At 39.6% G+C, this 22,209-nt stretch overlaps 1 protein-coding gene across 23 annotated transcripts in view; it reads right to left on the bottom strand.

The window, feature by feature from the left end:
- The window catches only part of EPB41 (erythrocyte membrane protein band 4.1), a 158,405-nt gene that overhangs the window by 41,608 nt on the left and 94,588 nt on the right, over positions 1 to 22,209 (bottom strand). For 6 of the 23 annotated variants that reach the window (XM_080658244.1, XM_080658229.1, XM_080658240.1 and 3 more), the window contains exons 9-15: positions 17,053 to 17,205; positions 14,643 to 14,740; positions 9,509 to 9,681; positions 4,895 to 5,100; positions 1,536 to 1,592; positions 1,329 to 1,370; positions 73 to 135 (exon numbers count right to left, since the gene is read on the bottom strand). In XM_080658244.1, the coding sequence (XP_080514370.1) occupies positions 73 to 135; positions 1,329 to 1,370; positions 1,536 to 1,592; positions 4,895 to 5,100; positions 9,509 to 9,681; positions 14,643 to 14,740; positions 17,053 to 17,205 (792 nt within the window). The remainder of the gene's footprint in view (positions 1 to 72; positions 136 to 1,328; positions 1,371 to 1,535; positions 1,593 to 4,894; positions 5,101 to 9,508; positions 9,682 to 14,642; positions 14,741 to 17,052; positions 17,206 to 22,209) is intronic. The other 17 variants (XM_080658242.1, XM_080658243.1, XM_080658230.1 and 14 more) reach the window with 7 other exon arrangements.

The following is a 22,209-nucleotide window of genomic DNA, read 5'->3' as shown; positions in this document are numbered from 1 at the left end:
GCAAGGGTCATCAACCAAGAATGCAGAAGGTTACAGGCAACCAAATGAAATAAGCTTCAAGTTCATACAAACCTCCAACATTAAATTGCTATGTCTGATATAAATGTTTTCACCATCTAGCCTCTCTCTCTTTTTCTGTGAAAATGAAAGAGGGGAAAAACAGAAAAGCATAAAAAATTAAAATATTGTTCTTGCGGGAAAAAACTGCAAATTGGCAAACCAAAAATTGTTTAAAATTAAATGTCCACAGTGCAGCAAAGCCAACATGAAATGGTCACAGAACCACAAGGACACACAGAGAACACCATTACCACCGGGAAATGGATGACCTTGTTCATGAACGAAGGAAGAATGTGATGATGTTATTTAAACAGACAGTGCTCCTGGCTTCATTGGCTTCTTATATTATAAGATGTTTTATGTTCATTTTTGAAATTGAGCTGTTTGAGGGGTTATCTTAACACATGATTTTAAGAAGCTTTAAAACTCCATGTTCCTTCCTGTATCTCTGGAGTAGATAAATACTTCAAAACATTATTTAGCCCTAGCCTATTTGGCTCAGTGGATAGAGCGTTGGCCTGCGGACTGACGGGTCCCAGGTTCGATTCCAGCCAAGGGCACATGCCTGGGTTGCGGGTTTGACCCCCAGTAGGCGTGCAGGAGGCAGCCAATCAATGATTCTCTCTCATCATTGATATTCCTATCTCTCTCTCCTTCTCTCTTCCTCTCTGAAATCAATAAAGAAATATATTTTAAAAAACATTATTTAGTTTTTTGACATATTTCATACATAGTCATAATGCAGTATGAACATCTCTAATACTTTTCATAAGAAAGATCTATGGGCCTTTTATATATGATCATTCAAAATTATATTCAGTAGAAACTGATACATCTCACTCTATAATTGGGAAGAAAGAGGCACAGAGCAGTCAAACCCAGTTATTAACAGTACTGGAAAAAGCTATGATGGTTTCCATAATAAATATGTATAAAATATTGTCAACGATTTCGAGAATATGGTGCCACTGTGGAATATTTTTTATAAAGTTTAATAAAGGATAGGTTTGGCCTTTACTAATTATTTTACTGTGTTTCAAAAGATATTTTTCTACTGGAAAGTTTATTTTAATGAAATTTTTCAATTATAGTATATTGTATCATGTGTTTGTGCATAAATGCATATATCTGTACATCTATCTCTACTTGAAAGTAATTTCTGATTAAGAGAAATCAATGAAAAGAATGGATCACTGTCTTTTTAATGCACTGTGAAAGTCAGCATGGGCGATGCTAATGCAGTTTTGTGAAAGTGAAAAATGGCTAACCTTCCTCATTCTTATCAGATCTTCAGTTTTTTCTGCCAGCTTCTGTTTTGCCATTATTAAAAAAAGAAAGAAAAATGATAAAATACTGTCTCATTAAAGTCAGTTGGAACCTTAATTTAATTTAAATTTTTTAAGGGGAGGGGAGTTGGGGAGAAATAAACATTGAGGAGGGAGGGGAAAAGGAACAAGTGGCCTACTGGCACAAACCTGTGTTTGGTCACCATTTGAGGTGGGTACTGTGACCTCGATGTGGGTTTTTTCCCCCTACATTTAAGAAATAAAGTGGTTAAAAACATTTTAGGTTAGTTGGTTCCTATGAATAGCATTGTTTTCAAAAAAGCCGCATCTGTAAGCTGGTTGTCAAATAAGATGACATGTAATCATCATGAGGAAGCCTTTGGGGGCGAGAGGGAAGGTCATTACTCTCAAGAGCAATCTGTTAGTTCACCACATTTCCAAGGCTGAAGAGGTAATATGGACAGCCAGGTGACCAAAAAAAAAAATTAAGGTAATTATGCTACTGATGAACATTTTATACTTACTATAAAAAAGTACGTATTAAAAATAATTAGGCTTAAAAAAAGCCATGTATTTTTGTTTTGCTTTTTAATGATCTAGAGGTACTTTAAATAACATTTAAAAACAAATTTACAAATGAAGATATCAATGTATGACATACATGATAGTTAGAAACAAAAAGAAAATCTTTGCAGTTAAAGCACACATATAACACCAAGCAGGTAAATATAAAACATTTTGTTAGTTGACCAATATATTTAAGGAGGCAGTTTCACTCCCGAGTTTATTAGACAACAAAACATCAAAATAAACTTCATCCAAACTGTTACTGATGCAGGCAATTATTACTAAGGCTGATTTATAAATGAGCACACACAGGGCTCAGCTGCAGTATTCAACATTCTGTAATCACCTCTCTAGGCAGCTGGAACCCATCTGTTTGGTGAATGGGTAAGATTCATCCTTAACACTAGGAAGAGAATAACTAAGGCCTCCTGCCGAGCTTTGAAATACCTTCAGTAATAGTCATTTCATATACCCCAAATGGAGTAAGTATAAATAAATAAACAAACACTAGACAGACTATTAAGAGAAAGCATAATAAAGTGAGCAATGCCTAATGCACTGGATATCTCAAAATTAGAAAACTGTTTTTATTAAGGGTTAACTCAGTCACTTTGCATCATTAAGTTCTTTAAAGAAACAAATCGATCAGAGGGTTTATTTTTAATCACACTTGGCAGCATGACTTCAGAGTACAATGTCATTGTGCTATTTTCTCTAGGACTGACTGTGAAGAACATAAGATAACACCAAACCTTGTGACTCTGTCAAATCAGAAACACATCCATAATAGCACTTTTAACTACCAAGGGTAATTAACAATTTGGGTCAGTTCTATTCTGAATCCCAGTATACCAGCTATGTGGCCATTAGCAAGTTATTTCACCTCTCTGAGTTTAAGTTTTTTATTGATAAAGTGGAAATCATATTTTCATAGACTTGTGAATGCTTAGCAAATGGTAGTTTTTAATTATTTTGTAAAGCTTAAATTACTTGTGTAAATGAATAATGATATTTTTGCTTTGGGTTCCTAGCAATCCAAGAGCAGAAATTGAGAGCCTCTACTTCAGTTTAAGAATGGAGGCCAAGTAGCAGCAGTAGGTCTGTGTATGCCCTTACAGAGAACCTTAAATGACAAGATGTACATACCTGCAAAACAGATCTTGTCAAATGACTCAAGATGCCAAAGAGCTCTCTCTATCTGGCACCAAATTATTGTTAGCTAGTGAAATTTACACAGTTACAAGCCTAGTTTATTACTGTTATTGCTTTATATAAAAAATATGGCTCAAGTAAAAAAATATGACTCAAGGAAATTTCATAATTATTTTCTAACTGCTACAAATAAAATCAACTCAGAGTCACCCTCAATTCTATATTATAGTAATAGGTGGTTATCACAGGTAGTTTTCAGTCTGATCTCAACACAAATATCTCAAAACAATATTATACAGAATTAATTGGCAAGAAGACCCCCTTGAGGCACTTAATTGGGGACCATATACCAGAAAGCAATCTCTCTACTCTGCTGAGGTCCCAAGAGCAAAGGGAACCTTTCTTGAAGATACTTGTGTCTGCTTATAGGCAAAGGAATCTTTTTCATTCAAAAAGATTCCCTTGTCAACTCCAGTAATCCAACACTTTCCAGTTAGTGTAACAGTCAGAAGTGTCAGGTAAGACATCCTAACTTTAAACTGGGTAGTCTAACATGAAAAAGGCACTGTTGACATTGAACTGGATGGCTGATGTCATGCACATTTGGCTGGTACAAAAATGCAAACACCCATCATTCAATCAAATGTTGTTTTCTCTGTGGACTCAAGTTGGTCTCAAAGGACAGTAAAAACTGCATGTTGACCCTAACTGGTTTGGCTCAGTGGATAGAGTGTTGGCCTGCGGACTGAAAGGTCCCAGTTCGATCCCAGTCAAGGGCATGTACCTTGGTTGCCGGCACATCCCCAGTAGGAGGTGTGCAGGAGGCAGCTGATCGATGTTTCTAACTCTCTATCCCTCTCCCTTTCTCTCTGTAAAAAAATCAATAAAATATATTTTTAAAAAACTGCATGTTGTATTGGACAGTTTCTTTTTAATACCATCAACACAGAGTCAACTTGCCCTCTGCTCTACAGATAAACTAGATGTTGAACTGACTCCAAAAGAACAGAATTACTCCATCTGACAAAGTGAGAGCACTTACTCAGGTCTTATATGGTTTTAAATTTCTAAACAGACATATAAAGACATCATTTTTCTTATAAAGACTGAGTCTATTAATTTCTGTTGTCAAAAGAGAGACTTGTATTTACTTCAATAAATCTGAACTAGTACCTTAACTCCGTCACCACTTACCAACACATAAAAGATCAGTCTAGTTACTATTACTCCTGGAAAATCTGCTAACTAAATTAGTAATTTTTCAATACAGTTTGGTGACTAAGGGTACAGTCAACTCAGAACTATAAGTAAGTCAGTAGCATAACCTCTCCCACATACTGGATCTCCCCTTTTTTGGAAAGTAACAACTACATAGATGCAATTTATGTAATACCTGGATATTCTCTGGCTATGCCGCACACATATCCAACTTGGGGAAATCAAATTGTATTTTTATCACACTAGCATGGCTTACTCTTAAAAAGGAATACGGATATTCCTTCTGGATGAGTAAAACATTTTTAAAAGGAGATGATCACAGTGCTTCCGTGTTTTATAAACATTATTATTATTATTATTATTATTATTTAGATAAAAGCTGAGTTAAGGTTGGGACATGTGAAAACTTCTGAATAGCTCACAGTCTTCATGACATTATTCTATGAAAACATTTTACAGGTTCACGGGAGATACTTCCTTGAAGAAAGAGTAAGGGAGAAATAACTGTTAGGATTCTATAAGAATTAATGCTTTGAAAACCTTCCTGGTCAAGCAGTTAACACCTCTAACTCAGAAAGTTAATTTGCCAGATACGTGGGCTTATGACATACCTTCCACACTTCTGTGGGCTCTGGCTCAGCTTGCTCAGGTGGCACTTCTTCCTTTTTCTCTTCAACCTTCACTGTTTCCTTCTGTGCTTTAGAAACCACTGTTTTTTTGGCAGGTGCACCTGGCACACTGCCTTCTGTGTCCTGACTCTGAGCAATGGCCGGTGCAGAAGTGGGCCGAGGACTTCGGTCTGTTGAATCTACAGCTGCTGTTATGTGAGAAAAAGAAAAGAGAATAAGTGAAGGCAAGAGTCACTGTACCACTTTGAAGTCACCAGGTGACCATATGAGTGCTACAGTGTCCAGTGGACTATCACACAGAAGGAACAAAAATAAATCATTAGTACTGCTCGGCCAGGTAATTGATGGCAATAAGAAAAACTAAAATGTGCAGGTGATCATGTTCCATAACAGGAGTCAGAGGTGGAGGTGCTGACATCAAAATAAGAAAAGGAATTGAAAGCTCATTTTATTAAAAAGTTACCAAGATTGTATAACCTAGTAATCTGTTTGTTTCAAGAACCTGTAATGCAGTCTATGTAGGGAAAGAAGGGGTTTAATCAAGTCTTATTTCTTCCATGAAGCCCCTTTGAAATAAAGATCTATGGCCTGGCTGGTGTTGCTCAGTGGTTGAGCATTAATCTATGAACCAGGTCACGGTTCGATTCCCAGTGGGGGCACATGCCCCGGTTGCAAGCTCAATCCCCAGTAGGGGGCATGCGCAAGAGGCAGCCAATCAATAATTCTCTCTCATCATTAATGATTCTCTCTCCTTCCCCCTTCCTCTCTGAAATCAATAAAGAAATATATTAAAAATATATATATTTATTGATTTCAGAGAGGAAGGGGGAAGGAGAGCGAGATAGAAACATCAATAATGAGAGATAATCATTGATTGGCTGCCTCCTGCGCATGCCCCCCACTGGGGATCAAGCCCGCAACCCAGGCATGTGCCCTTGACCAGAATCGAACCCGGGACCCCTCAGTCCGCAGGCTGACGCTCTATCCACTGAGCCAAGCCGGCCAGGGCAATAAAAATATTAAAAAAAAAAACAAATAAAGATCTATTCACTTATAGGTAATTTCAGGAACCTAAAAATATATTCTAGGAAAAGGAATAAGCTTGATTTCTTCTGTGAAGCCTCCTCGGAATGATTACAAATAACTTGGTAAATGGATCTTTTAAGACATGTATGCTTTTGATGCTTGTTTAAGGGTAAATCGTTGAACAAAACACTTTCCTTTTTAACAAGTCATGCGATTAAAACAATACGAATTCAAAATTTTTGGCTGTTAGTCCTTGGGGAAAAAAAACCCACCAGAAATATCCTCCAACCTTTTGAGTTCTGTCCTGCCATCTCCTTGAGTCTTATCAATTTGTATTATAACTCCTATTCACTAATCTATTTAAGCCAGCAATTCTCAACCAGGAGTAATTTATGCCTCCCACAGAACACATGGCAATGTCTGGAGACATTTTTGGTTGTTACAACTGGGAAGAGAAGTGGAAGGAGGTACTGGCATACAGAGTGTACAGGCTAAGGTTGCTGAGGTTAACTAACCTTTTAGAGAGAATATTCAATATAGGTTTATGACAAAAGCTTGATCTTTTCAGAGTTTTGGTTTCGACTATTTGACAGCTAAGTTTCAAATAGCTTATTTCAAAGCAATCATTTACACTCTTATGATTTTTATCTTCCTTCTTCCAAATAGACTAAAATAAAACATCTATACACTTTGTAGTAAAACCTCACTTACCTAACAGTGTCTAGGATTGCAGTGTGTTTCTACATGATTTAATATCTCTGGTAACAATTCATCCTTCCATGGACTGAGACTTTTAAATTAAATTATTTTGCATGAAACCCTTTACAATTTGTATTACACATGTTTCTGCCTTCTTAAACGAAGTATATGGAACTTAACTTCTCCTGATAAATTTAGACTTATAAACAGTAAGGATTAGGTAAAACAAAAAAAATTCCATAAATCAGAATGGATAAAAAATTAAAATTCACAACTACTTCATATAGACAACACCAAGAAAGAAATGCTCATAACCCTATAATGATCTCCAGTGAAAGAAATCATTCCTCAGAGGACACATAGGTATAACAGCAGAAATATAATAACCTACTTTATCTTTCGATGAAAACTCTGCCCTGTTGCAAGTCCCTGCTTCTCATGGGTGCTCTAAGCCAGTCAATGCAAGAATGGCAGATGGTAGACCAATTCCAACAGCACAGGGGAATGGGACAAAACATTTTGTTCACAGTTTTGTTGAAGTATCATTATACATGTGTATTCACACCTCCTCTCAAAGAATTAATTCAACTCTGACTGGCATCACAGAAACGTAGCCCATGCTTTCACCATGTGTTATTTGGCCACTTGCGTTTGGTTTCAATCCAATACTAATACTGCAGAGCCAAGTGAGTTATGTCTTCAGGAAGCCTGGCCCTGGCAATCTGTACTGCACGTGGAAAAGGAGGTGAAAGTGTGGAAACTGGCAGTTGAAACAGAGGCAGAAAGTTGCATCATTAGTAAAATGGGGACGATATTAACGCCACAGAATAGCCGGGGAAGCATATTCAATGGCTATAAAAATACTTTATAAACCCTAACTATTAATAACTTTTAATGTCATACCTAAGTCTTCGTATTTCTTTTGTTATGGGTTAATATTTCAAGAGCATGTGGAGCAAAAATTAATTATGTATACATGGATATGCAATTCAAGTGAAAAATATAACCTGGGAGCCCTGGAGAGACAAATTTCTTTCCTCTTCTCAATAAGACTACTATAAATTATGGATCAGAACAGAGAATCATGGCAGTGACTGTGGTCGTTGAGATATAGTTCATATAACATACAATTCACCCAGTTAGTGTGCATAATTCAATGTTTTTTAGTATATTCACAGTGTTGTAGGGAGCGAATACTTTTTAAGATGCTTTGGCTCTTCAGTTTAATGAATTCATTTGTTAACTAATACAAGATCTTGATACATCTGTAGAGAACACTTAACCTGAAAAATTCAATTATTTCCCATTTCCGGAGTGCTGGTTGTGATAAACTTATGAACCCATTAATTCCAGTGTTATATTGCTCCCCTGTGAGAACAGAAACTTAGATATTTATACATTAGAGCAGTAGAGTAAAACTCAAAACCACCGTGTTGAGTAAGAGGAGACTTAAATTCCAATTCTTTCTATAACTTACTAGCACAGCTTCTGCTAGCATAGTACAGGCACAATAGGTATGCATGGCTCAGTGGTTCCATTCCCAGAGGGACCCCACATGAATTAGCTGTGGGTCTTAAGAAGGACTATTGCCCAGGTCCACCACAGACAGATGAGACATCTAAGAGTCAGGCTTGGGGATTTGTTTTAAAGCTCCAAAAAATGATAGGAATGTATTCCCCTGGCAAGAATCACTGCAACCACTACTCGCAGAATGGATGGACTTCCTGGTTGTGTGACCCTAGCAAGTTATAAACTCTTTTTGTGCCCTAGTTTCCTCATGAGCAAAACAAAAATTCCTAAATGTTCCTTGGTACTAAATAGGAATATATGGAAATGGCTTGAAAAGCAAAAAGGGCAACAAAAATATAAGTTGAAAGATCCTTGTCGTCTTTATTAGCTATCCTTGGGACTTACCACTCTGTTGTATAAACTGGGATCTGAACCGGTTTTACTTCTTCAGCTAGAGAAGCAGATGCTTTGAGCACCAGATAGAACAATACTCTACTTTGGTTTCTGACTTCTGAACTTTTATTTATTAGCCATCTTTTCTTTTCTTAGTGGCATAAAGAACTGAATATGGCTTGTTACTTCATTTCAGTAATGCTCTCAAATCCTTGATACTTTGAAAAATTCGGACAGATCTTCAGTTAGAATACACAATTACGAAACTTATTTATTTTCTCCCTATTTCATTTAAACAAAATTTGGAGATTCTAATAATAGGACTGCTTTTTCTGTATATAATTGCCACATGACAAATGATCTAAAATAATTAACTGATTGCTCTAATGAGGCAGACCCTTTTCCTCTTTTCTAGTTGAAAAAAATAACTATTTAAAAACATTCAAGAGGGCCCTGGCTTGGTGGTTCAGTTAGTTGGAGCATTGTCCTATACACCAAAAGGTTGTGGGTTCCATTTCTGGTCAGAGCACCTACCTAGGTTGAGGGTTCAATCCCCAGACAGAGTGCATACGGAGACAACCAAGTGATATCTCTTTCTCTCTTCCCCTCTCTCTCTCTCTAAAAAGATAAAAATCAACAGAAACATATCTTCAGGTGAGAATCAAACAAAAACATTTAAGAAGGCTTTAGTTCAATATACTACATTAAATTTCACTCTGAAGTAGAGGTTCTGAATTCTAATTCTAGTTGTGTTCAATCTCCTACTATCTATCAGTGGAACTTTGGTCTAGTTACTAGTATCTCTGAACCTCAGTTTTTCTTTTCTTAAGATGATTCCACTGACTTAGATAATTAGTGAGATACGTGTCATTTTACCAATGACATTCTTTAATTTGGTTCTCTTATAGATAACTTTATCTCTCCCTAAAGAGTTAGATTCAGAGGAAATCACCAAAATTCAATACAAACCTCCATCAAGGCTCCGGGATGCCCGTTTGCTTGCTGTACGCTCGAAGTGTGGGGCTGGCCTGTCAATCAGAGCACTAGCTTGTCTGGTTTGAGCTTGAGTTCGGCCACTGTATCGAAATTTGGATCCCAGTGCAAGAAATTTGCTTTTAGGAATGGTGTCTGTAGATGTCAGTCTGGAGGGAAAAATCCATAATAATCATATGTATTTTATCTCACTCTACTGAGACTGTGAGACTAAAGACAAAAATCTAGATTTTAAAAGTTTCAAAATTTTCAGTTTCCTTATAGTTATGAAGACATATTTTAAATCAAGCAATCATTATTTTAAGTCTATGTCATTTCTCCAAGCAACATGTATAATTTACTTATATTAATATCATCTTATATTATATCTCTATAGACAGGGCCTTATGGTTTTCAAAATCCTTTTATAGCACTATAATATTTTCACTACATCCTCGTAATATTGTCATCATTTTATTGATAGAAGAAACTGAACCTCAAAAAAAAAGTTACTTGCTTAAGGTCATATAGCTGTAAAGAGGCTGGGCAGTAACAGAGACTAAGCCCACAGCTCTTTTTCTTTCTTTCTTTCTTTTTTAAATTTAAGTTCTTTATTGCTTAATGTATTACATAAGTCTCCTTTCTCCCCCACTGACCTCTCCCGGCTGCCCCCAACCCCCAGCACATGCCCTCCCCTTCTTCCCCCAGCCCCCACCCCCCGTCTGTGTCCATTGGTTATGCTCATATGCATGCATACAAGTCCCTTGGTTGTTTTCTTACCCCCTCACCCTTCCCCCCGCTTCCCTCATAGGTTGGACAGTCTATTCGATGCTTCTATGACTCTGGTTCTGTTTTTGTTCATCAGTTTATGCTGTTCATTATATTCCACAAATGGGTAAGATCATGTGATATTTATCTTTCTCTGACTGGCTAATTTCGCTTAGCATAATGCTCTCCAGGTCCATCCATGCTGTTACAAATGGTAAAAATTCCTTCTTTTACACAGCAGTGTAGTATTCCATTGTGTGGATGTACCACAGGTTTCTAATCCACTCTTCTGCTGATGGGCACTTAGGCTGTTTCCAAATCTTAGCTATGGTGAATCAGAGCTCTTTTTCCACTCTACTAAAGCAATTTTGTCAAATGCACTCCAAACTCAATTAATGCCTGGTAACCTATTTAATAGGGTATTTAGTGTATTTTCAACTCAGTTAGGAACCCCATCTTCTTATGCAGTACCCTGTGATCTCTTTAGTCACGGCATTTACTACACTGAATTGAAACAACTTATGTGCTGGTCTCCACTTATTCATCCTTGTGTTTTCATTTCTGGCATAGTGCCTGGCATGAATTTGGCACTCAATAAATGTTTGCTGAATAAATACATAAATTATTACATCAAATACTATAAAAAAAGAATATTTCTTCCTTGGGGATCATTTATTTTAATTCAGAAAATACTGACTTTCTTTTATGTACTGAAGCATTACATGTTAATATAGCCTACAAGTAAACACACTGGCTGCAGCTGAAATCTATATCATAGATACTAAACACTCAAAATAACATGTTTTTTTTTTTTTACTTTTCCTTACACTTTTTAAAAACTCTATTTTATTGGTTTGATTTTAAAGAAGAGGATGATGAAAGCATAAACAAAAATCTTAAAGCCAATGATTAAGATTCTTTAATTGGGTATAAAATGTATCCTCATGTTTTATTTTTATTTTTATTATTTTTTTAATAATGCTTTATTGTTCAGATTATTACAATTGTTCCTCTTTTTTCTCCCATAACTCCCCTCCACCTGGTTCCCACCCCACCCTCTGCCCTTACCCCCCCACACACTGTCCTCATCCATAGGTGTACGATTTTTGTCCAGTCTCTTCCCACACCCCCCCCAAACCCTTTCCCCCCAAGAATTGTCAGTACACTCCCTTTCTATGCCCCTGATTCTATTATATTCACCAGTTTATTCTGTTCATCAGATTTTTTTATTCACTTTATTTTTAGATTCACTTGTTGATAGATATGTATTTGTTGTTCATAATTTTTATCTTTACCTTTTTCTTCTTCTTCCTCTTCTTAAAGAGTATCTTTCAGCATTTCATATGATACTGGTTTGGTGGTGATGAACTCCTTTAGCTTTTTCTTATTTGTGAAGCTCTTTATCTGACCTTCAATTCTGAATGATAGCTTTGCCGGGTAGAGTAATCTTGGTTGTAGGTTCTTGCTATTCATCACTTTGAATATTTCTTGCCACTCCCATCTGGCCTGCATAGTTTCTGTTGAGAAATCAGTTGACAGTCGTATGGTGCTCCCTTGTAGGTAACTAACTGTTTTTCTTGGGCTGCTTTTAATATTCTCTCTTTGTCTTTTGCTCTTGGCATTTTAATTATGATGTGTCTTGGTGTGGTCCTCTTTGGATTCCTTTTGTTTGGGGTTCTCTGTGCTTCCTGGACTTGTAAGTCTATTTCACCAGGTGGGGGAAGTTTTCTGTCATTATTTCTTCAAATGGGTTTTCAGTATCTTGCTCTCTCTTCTTCTGGCACCCCCATAATTCTGATGTTGGTATGCTTGAAGTTGTCCCAGAGGCTCCTTACACTATCTTCATATTTTTGGATTCTTTTTTCCTTTTTGCTTTTCCGGTTGGGTGTTTACTTCTTTGTATTTCAAATCTTTGACTTGATTCTTGCGATCCTCTAGTCTGCTGTTGGATCTCTGTATATTATTTTTTATTTCAGTCAGTGTATGCTTAATTTCTAGTTGGTCCTTTTTCATATCCTCGAGGGTCTAACTAAATTTATCGGCCTTTTCTAGAAAATTCTTGAAAAACCTTGTAACGGTGATTTTGAGCTCTATATCCAGTCATTTGCTTTCCTCCATTTCTTTCATTTGTGACCTGTTTCTTTGTCTCCACATTTTGGCTGCTTCCCTGAGTTGATAGAGTGGCTTTGTGTGCTAGGTGTCCTATAGGGCCCAATGGCTCAGCCTCCCCAGTTACCTGAGGTGGACACTCTTGGTGCACCCCTTTGTGGACTGTGTGCACAGTCTTGTTGTAGTTAAGCCTTGATTGTTGTTGGTATCACTGGGAGGAATTGACCTCCAGGCCAACTGGCTGTGAGGATCAGCTGTGTCTACGATGCAAGAACTTCTGTGCTGGAGACACCCTTCTGAGGCAAGACCTGCTTCAGTGGGGCTTTGGTGCTCACTGAATCTGCCCCCTGAGTATGTCCCTTATGGATCTGAGGAGTTGTAATCTGGATGGTCCCACTCTGACCCCTGGGTACACTGGCTCTTGGATCTCCAAGGAGGTGCTAATTTAGCCTCTGCCTGAGGCCACCCAGCAGGAGCTATGGAGAGATCTGCAGATTCCTCTTCTTTGTTTGGGGTTTGGAGGTGCCCAGATGAGGCCCAGCTGTGAAGTAATGCAAGCTGCTGTGGGGCCTTGGGCCTTCTTTTGGATGTTCTGGGTCTCTCTGACTCAGCTGCAGTTTGTTAGGTAAGTTTAGATTTCAAAGGACCAGGCCATTCATATGCAAAAGCCTCTGCACTCAGCTTGGATGGGGCGGAGTCTCAGGGCGGAGCAAACAGCAATGGCTTCCCATCAGCCCTGCCCTAAGAGGCCCCTGGGTCTCAGTGTCCCTCGGTAATCGCTGCAAGCACCTCTAAGAGAAAGCCGCCCTCGAGTTTCGCCTGCTGCCAGACAGTCCAATTTCTTCCCAAATGAGTCTGGGTCCCCAGAGTCTCGCCCGGAACTGGAGTTCAGAGCAGTAGGGAGCTTTTGTCTCCCTCCCGATTGAGAAAGCCAGCCGTGTACTCAGTTGCCAGCCCTCTCCGTGCACACGCCTCCATACCTCTGTACTTCACTTCTGCAGCTCCTCTGAGTCTCAGTGTGCTTTTCTCTTCCCTTCTAGTTGTAGAATTTCCACTTAGCCAGCCTTCCTGTGGTTCTGGATGATGTCCGTTTTGTCTTTTAGTTGTAGTTTTGAAATTGTTGTGTGAGGCAGCAGTTTAGGTGTTTACTTATGCCGCCATCTTGGTTTCTCCCCTCATGTTTTATTTTTAAATGAGAATGTAAATGTTATTTTCCCTGGCTTTTCTTCCTGTCCTCTGTGCTATAGTACTAAGTATGATATGAAAAATACAACTAGAAGGAAAAGATATCATGATTCTCTCTCTTGAGAGCCATTTGTGAGTTAAGTTTATTTATGAATGATAAGACATGAGGTCTTGGGTTTGCTTCAAAATAATCTAGGAAGTAGTGGGAAGAATTGGGTGGCATAATAGATAAAACAAGACTGGCCTTGGGATGATAATTATTGAAGCTGGGTGATACACATTATACTAGTCTCTTTACTATACTAGTCTCTTTACTGTTGTTATGTATGCAATTTTCCATAATAAAGAACTTTTCTTAAAAAGGCAAGCTGACAATAACAAGCTGACTCTCCTTTCAATACAGTAATTTGTCTAAGGTCTGTGTTTTCAGCTAGACTGCATGTTCTATCAGGAAAGGGACTAGAACTATCTTGTAGTATATATAGTCTCACTGCCTAGTACAGTACCTACACAGAGAAAATGCTTGGTAAATGAAGACAGGGGGTTAATGATATGGCCTCTTGAAAACCAGAGGAAAGAAAACTTTCTTCTGATCCATCTGATACACTTGAACTTCAAAGATGGATCTCTGTGCTGCCTTTCTGGGTTGATTAGAGCCAAGATAATGATCAGCTTCATACCTTTCATCTTTCAGTTAAAAGCCCCACACAGAACGTAGTTAAGCACTACTTAGAGAAATTACATGTGGAGGTAGTCAGGGTACCTCCTCCTGATAGGACTGATTTCAGCTCCAGTTAGAGCAATCACAGAGCCCCCAGTAAACACAGGTTCCTATATCCTCACTTCTCTACTCCTACCATACACAGAAAGGTGCTCTGGGAATGCTGAGGCATGTTTTCAACCCAAGGGAGGACTGGATTCATTTTGTGTTGCTTAAGATGGTCTTACCTGAGCTAAATAAAAAAAAAAAAAATGCCAGTCATTCAAAGAAGGGAGTTTTAATAGCAGACTTAAAACAGAACTTGCATAAACAATTTATCCTTGAAAAATACTGAAGTGAGAACAATACCTGAAAAATGTGTGATGCTCTACACAGACTTTCCATAATTTCTTAGCTGCTCGGTAACTGGGAAGTTTGAATCCGATGGTACTTTCATACTGTTCTTGCTATAAAAACACAAATAAACATTGAACATAAAGGATTATTTGACCATAGTGATAAGGACCAGAGAAATATGGTGCTAGAGAAAAGGTCATCAAGAATAAAAAGAACATTCCTAAAGGCATAAAATATTTGAAATATTTTCCTACTTACAAAAGAAATTTACTCACCGAGGTGGCTTTTTCCACAACAAGGAAGCCAAGAGATGCATCTTATATTATTTATGCATCTTATTTTGCTGAGAAACACACACATACAGAGTACATTTTTCTGGGTCATAATTAAGTTACCTTTTGATTGTCCAGACAGGACTCTTTCTTAGTCATCATTTGCACTTGAGATACTAGATTACTTAATGCTCAGGGAATGAGATAGCAGATGGTTCCTCCAATCAAACAATATTATTATGCAATTTCATTTATTTATTTATTTATTTATTTATTTATTTATTTAAGTAATAGGAGCTAAAGATGAAAGATTTTGCCGGTTTGGCTCAATGGATAGAGCATCGGCCTGCGGACTGAAGGGTCCCAGGTTTGATTCCGGTCAAGGGCACCTACCTCGGTTGCAGCATTTCAGGCTCTTCCCCGGCCCTGGCCCTGTTTGGGGCTTGTGCAGGAGGCAACCAATCGATATTTATCTCACATCAATATTTCTGTCTTTCCCTCTTACTTCCACTCTCTCTAAAATCAACGGGAAAATATCCTTGGGTGAGGATTTAAAAAAATTTTTTTTAAAGATGAAAGATTTTGGCTCAAACCAATTCTTGAATTATTAATTGCCTTCTCTTTTTTCCTTTAATTGACCATTAATTTATCTTGATACCTCTTTGACTGAAGCAAACCATATCCTGCTAGTCTCTTATCTCTTTGTTTCTGCTTTAAGCATGCTTTTTAAGATGGAAAGGAAACTGACATTTATTTCTAGCGCCTATTATTGCCAATATGCTATGACTAGATAATATTACACATGAAAAAACTGAGGTCAGACAAGTTACTTCTCAGTTTCACAGTTATAAAGTGGCATAACCAGAATTTCTTGGTTTCCACTAAACCATGCTACTTCCAAATCATCTACTATAGTCATAATAGTACACTTATTGAAATCCTACTGTTGTTCCTGATTGCTTTCTTAAAGTAAGAATTCTGCATTTTTAGTGTATATTATATAGTTGACAGTTAAAGAAACCAAAAACTCCAATTAACAAATTTATTAAAACGTGTGTGTGTGTGATTGCGCGCCTTCCCACAAAAAAAGACTGACTTTTATTCACTGTTCCTAGCCCCTAGAGTAGTGCATGGCACAACAAATACCCTCAATAAGTATCTGTTGACTGAATGACTTTTGGTTTGAAACTCTTTGACAGAAGACAGAGATTGTTCTGTGAAAGGCACAGGTAAATAATTATGGTACTAAATAAATGCTTCAATGATCATTCTTATGAGATTTTTAAGGCTGAACATCCAGTATTTCCATGCTCAAATAATGAGCCATTTTCACCAGCAGATGGTGATATATACACACACAAAAAAACCCCTCTACATTAGTATGTTTTCCAGCTTAGACCTTTAGCATCTGTCTTCTCATTTGATCTTCAAATCAACCCTGACAGAGAAGGTATTTTCCACCTTGAATGATAAAGAAGCTGAGTCTTAGATTTCTCCAGGTCTTTTACTTAGTAGGTGGCAGAGTAGGAGGTAGAGCTTTTTAAAAAATTTAATTCCTACTTAAACAATTTTTCTCTATACATAATGACTATTTAATATAAAAGTTAAATTTGGTCAGCATTAGTATATCCTGAAACTTGCCCACCAACTAATAACTGAATTATCTGACACAAAGTTAAACAACTCTATCAAAAATCTAGAACTTGAGCCTGGAATATATTCCCAGTAACTACTAGAAGCTATGCATAAAAATACATTTTAATTAAATGAGTAAGAGACTGGTAGTACAAAACATGAGTAACTTAAACTCCACAATTTAAAAATCTCATGCTACTCAATTTAAAACTATTTTCCATGAAGATTTTTCCTGGAGTAAACAAGGAACAAGTTTATCAATGCAAGTTTCACTTTTGGCCATGGTATATTTACTTACATAAAGAGAAAAGCCCAGAAAACCAGTAGCAAGGAGGAAAAGCAGCATTACAGGACTGATTGAGAAAACAGAATATCAGCTCCTGCATAGTTAACTATAGAGAGACCTCTGAGATGACAGAAAAAGAAAAACAGGATGCGAAGAGATGTTTTAGACATGATATGTGTTTGATTGGGAGGCGGGGGGGAGGCAGGGGGAAGAAACACAAATTCTATACCTCTCCAGGCCGAATCTTGATAAAAAAGCTGCTACGTTTATAAGAAATCTTCAGCACTTTGGGCCAAGGAAAGCGGTTAATTCTCAGCTTATCTTTGTAAACCAGAAGGCCACTAGAGCAGACACCTAGGATGATGTCCACTCCCTCCAAGTCCTGAAAAAGAAGCATTAGCATTTCAGTCTTGAGCAAAGTGCTTATCACACTGCTGACTATTACTAGAGAATCTGAAGCTATCAACAACCAAAAAGGGTTACAAAGCACACCATGAAAAATAAAGCTTAACCTAACAATAATAACCCATGGGACTATTCGGTCTATGTAAAAATGTCATTACTCTACCACATTAAAAAAAACAAACCCACAATGTTATTACCTATCACAAATATCTTTAAAATGTCCAAATCAGACACAGTAATTCTATTTCTGTAATTTGTTCCAAGAAAATAATTCAAATCACAGAAAACGCTTTATATATGAAAATATTCAGAATGTTGTAAGAGTGAAAAATTGGATATAACCTAAGTACCCAACCTCCAGGGTTAAATTATTGCCCATCCTTTGGTGCAATACAATGTGACCATTAAAATAATTACATAGAATTTAGGAGATAAACGGGAAAATAATTTTTATAATGTTGAGTAAAATAAAGCAGGTTAAAGCTGCATATATAATTTGATCACAACAATATAAAAAATATATAGAGAGAAGAAAGATGAATATAGCAAAACATTAACAATGGTATTCTTTAGTTGGTACAATTATGAGCAATGTTTCATTTTAGCTTTCTATATTTTCCAATTATAATAAACATGTATTTTTAAAAACATTTACATATCACTAAACTAATACATGTATGTAAAAAATTCAAATACAGAAGTATGTAAAATAAAAGTAAAACTCTACCCTCTCCCCCCACACTCCTTAACAGTAACCAGTAATCCTATGTAACGAAAGAGTAATATGCAAATTAACCATCACTCTGCTACACTAACAAGCCATGCCCACCAGCCAATCAGGAGTATGCAAATTAACCCAACTAAGATGGTTGGGAACAGGAGGCTTGGGTTGCCCCTGGCAATGGAGGAAGCCAAGCTTTCTGCACACCCTGGCCAGCCCAGGCCTCCACTCAAGGCTACAAAGTTTCAATTATAGAAGATAAATAAATCCCAACAAAAATGGCGGCAGCCACAGAGCTGGAGAGAGCAGGAGGCTTGGGTTGCCCCTGGCAATGGAGGAAGCCAAGCTTTCCGCACACCCTGGCCGCCCAAGGCCTCCACTCAAGGCTACAAAGTTTCAATTATAGAAGATAAATCTCAGATACCAGGGCCTCCACTTGGGTCGCCGGGGGGCGTGGCTGGCCTGCAAACCACCACAGGCCCCTCGCCCAGGCTGCCCCATGCCCCAAGGGAACCCCCACCCTGATCCGGGACCCCCTTCAGGGCAAACCAGCTGGCCCCCACCCATGGACCAGGCCTCTATCCTATCTAATAAAAGAATAATATGCAAATTGACCATCACTCAACACACAAGATGGCTGCCCCCATGTGGACACAAGATGGCTGCAGGGGAGGGCAGTTGGGAGGGACCAGGTCTTCAAGAGAGGGCAGTTGTGGGTGAACAGGCCAGCAGGGGAGGGGAATTGGGAGTAACCAGGCCTGCAAGGGAGGGCAGTGGGGGCAATCAAGCCTGCAGGGGAGGGCAGTTAGGGGTGACTAGGTGGGCAGAGGAGGAAAGTTGGGGGCGACCGGGCTTGCAGGGAAGGGCAGTTGGGGGGGACCCAGGGCTGCAGGGAGAGCAGTTAGAGGCAAACAGGCTGGCAGGGGAGCAGTTAGGCATCAATCAGGCTGGCAGGGAGTGGTTTGGGGGTGATCAGGCTGGCAGGCAGAAGCGGTTAGGGGCAATCAGGAAGGCAGGCAGGCGAGCAGTTGGGAGCCAGCAGTCCTGGATTGTGAGAGGGATGTCCGACTGCCCGTTTAGGCCCAATCCTACTGGGATCAGGCCTAAATGGGCAGTTGGACATCCCTCTAGGGGTCCCAGATTGGAGAGGGTGCAGGCTGGGCTGAGGGACACACACCCCCGTGCACAAATTTCGTGCACCGGGCCTCTAGTAATTTGATAATTTCCAGGATTATCATCCTATTTTCTAAGCACACACAAATATTTTTGGTTAAGACATACATATATACATACATACATATTAATAGTAATCATTATATTATGTAATTATATGTATATCACCTATAATTAGGAAAACAACTAGAAAAAAATTACAATCCAGTCCTTAAGGGTGGAAATTCTATCTTAATCATTTCTGTTTACCCCAAATACTGTCTGTTATTGACAACATGCTCAATATATGTTTACAATGAGTTTGTTACCTGCCTACATTACTATTCATAATTTATTATGACAAATATCAGTAAATCCTTTGCTTCTGATTTACAAGAGTTTTGATTCATTTAGATTGACAAGTTAAAGAATTTCAAGTTATTTTAGTAACAAAATACATTAGGTTTAAACCTTGAACCAGTAATATCAATTATTTCATTTGTTATTGGTGATTCTGAGGGAACATCTGCTTTTCTTTTGTCTAAGAAACACAGACATAAACATATCGTACATACTGAAGGAATCAACTGCTATAAGAAGCAATATGGCTATATCGCCACCATCACTGCCTCTCAAAGCTACTGTGAAATGACAGAGCTTGCACCTCATTTGCCTTCACAACATTCCTCCCATAAAACTGAGCCTCTGCCTCTAAAAAGGCTTACCTTAACACTCCAAAAAGAGACACTCATTTACTTTTACAATGCTTATCTGCATATAAAAATTCTAGTAAACATTAATGTTTTCACTTTGGCCTCTGAGGTCTAAAATACTCAAACATATCACTATCATAATCCCCAAATAATTACTACAGTAGCTATGGTAGCTGCATATCCTATACATACACTGAGTGGCCAGATTATTATGATCTCTGAACACATAATAATCTGGCCACTCAGTGTATATCCTATATAATAAAAGGCTAATATGCAAATTGTCCCCTTGACCAGGAGTTCAACCAGCAGGCAGGCCGGCCAACTGTTCATGTCCCCTCCCCCTGGCCAGGCTGGCAGGACTCCACCCATGCACAAATTCATGCACCGGGCCTCTAACACACACACACACACACACACACACACACACACACACACACACATTATGCGTTCAGAGATCATAATAATCTGGCCACTCAGTGTATATGTTTAAGTCAGTAGACTACATGACTTCCTGGAGGCCAGGGTTTAGGGATATATCTATATACTATAGGCCCAGTGCATGAAACTCGTGCATGCGGGGGTGGTTCCCTCAGCCCAGCCTGCAATCGGGGACCCCTTGGGGAATGTCTGACTACCAGTTTAGGCAGTCGGACATCCCTCTTGCAATCTGGGACTGCTGACTCCTAACCGTTCACCTGCTTGCCTGCCTGATCGCCCCTAACCACTCTGCCTGCCTGATTGCCCCTAACCCCTCTGCCTGCCTGCCTAATCGCCCCTAACCACCTCTGCCGGCCTTCCTGATCACCCCTAACTGCTCCCCTCCTGGCCTGATTGCCCCCAACTGCTCTCCCCTGTCGGCCTGATCACCCCTAACTGCCCTCCCCTGCTGGCCTGGTCACCCCCAACTGCCCTCCCCTGCTGACCTGATTGCCCCTAACCCCCTGCCAGCCTGATCTCACCCCCAACTGCCCTCCCTTGCTGGCCTGATCGCCCCTAACTGCCTCTGCCTTGACCCCCACCACCATGGCTTTGTCCAGAAGGAAGTTGGACATCTGGAAGATGGCCAGTCGACCCAGTCTAATTAGCATATTACCCTTTTATTAGTATAGATAATATAGGATAGCATTGCTTAAATGGGGCGGGAGGGGAGTCTTTTATAGCAGGAGGAGATGCTCTTTGCAGACAAAAATACATAATCCCTATATCTGGACTGATAGCCAGCCATATGCACTATACTGCCAAACTGGTTATTAAAAAATTGACCCACTTTCTTACACCTTATACCAAACAGCTGTTGCCCTTAAAACCCCTCCTCAGCCCCCACCTTAAGGTTCTGCCTTAGCAGTTCACCCAGATTAGGTTCTGATTGGTCAGTTTCTATGCCAGTCAGCGTCAAAAGCCCTGCCTCCTAGGCAGCCATTGGCTCCTTGCAGTTCACACAGATTTGGTTCTGATTGGTTGGTTTCTATGACAGTCAGCATCAAAAGCTCCGCCCCCTAAGCAGCCATTGGCTCTTCTGAGAAATCCAGAATGCCCTCCTGACAGTTGCCTTTCTCTCCAGGCCTATCTCTGGGCCTGATCCGCAGCCTCCGCAGCAGCTGCAGATTAGGCCCTGCCTCTCTCTCTCTCTCCGGGCCTTGCCAGCAGCCACGGAGACTGATGATCAGGCCCTGCTCCTCTCTCCAGGCCTCTCTCTGGGCTTGATCCGCAGCCACCGTGGCAGCAGCGAGGTCATTAGGCCTCAGGCCTGGCTCCCAGCTGGAGGCTAATGACCTCGCTGTGCCTGCCTTGCCCCGCCCACCCTCCGCCACCCCACCTGATTGCCTGCTGCCAGCCTTGCTGTGATAGGAGCCTGTGGGCTGTGGGGGAGGGACCAAGAGGTGCTCCATGCACTTCCTGGTGACTGGTCGTCAGTCTGGTCATTTAGGTCATGACGGTCCTAGGCTATTATTAGTATAGATATAAAAGCCTAAGCGACTGGCCAACTGGTAGCTATGACGTGCACTGACCACCAGAGGGCAGATGCTCAACACAGGAGCAGAAACCACAGGCATAGAAAAATGGAACAGACTGATGAATCTCAGAGGGAATGCGGGGGTGGGAAGAGATTAACCAAAGGTCTTATATGCATACTAGAGGCCTTGTGCACAGATGCACTGGTGGGGTAACCTCGACCTGGCCTGCAGGGATCAGGCCAAAACCGACTCTCCGACATCCCCCAAGGGGTCCCAGATTGTGAGAAGGTGCAGGCCAGGCCAAGGGACCCCACCAGTGCACAAATACATGCACTGGGCCTGTAGTATACCAGTAAACATTTTGCACAATTATATATTATATATATTTATTTATTTCAGAGAGGAAGGGAGAGAGAGAGAGAGAGAGAGAGAGAAAC

The sequence above is a fragment of the Plecotus auritus genome, assembly GCF_963455305.1.
Source record: "Plecotus auritus genome assembly, chromosome: 2".
NCBI lineage: Eukaryota > Metazoa > Chordata > Mammalia > Chiroptera > Vespertilionidae > Plecotus > Plecotus auritus.
The sequence above is the reverse complement of the archived record's forward strand: the minus strand, read 5'-3'. Positions and strand labels throughout refer to the sequence as shown.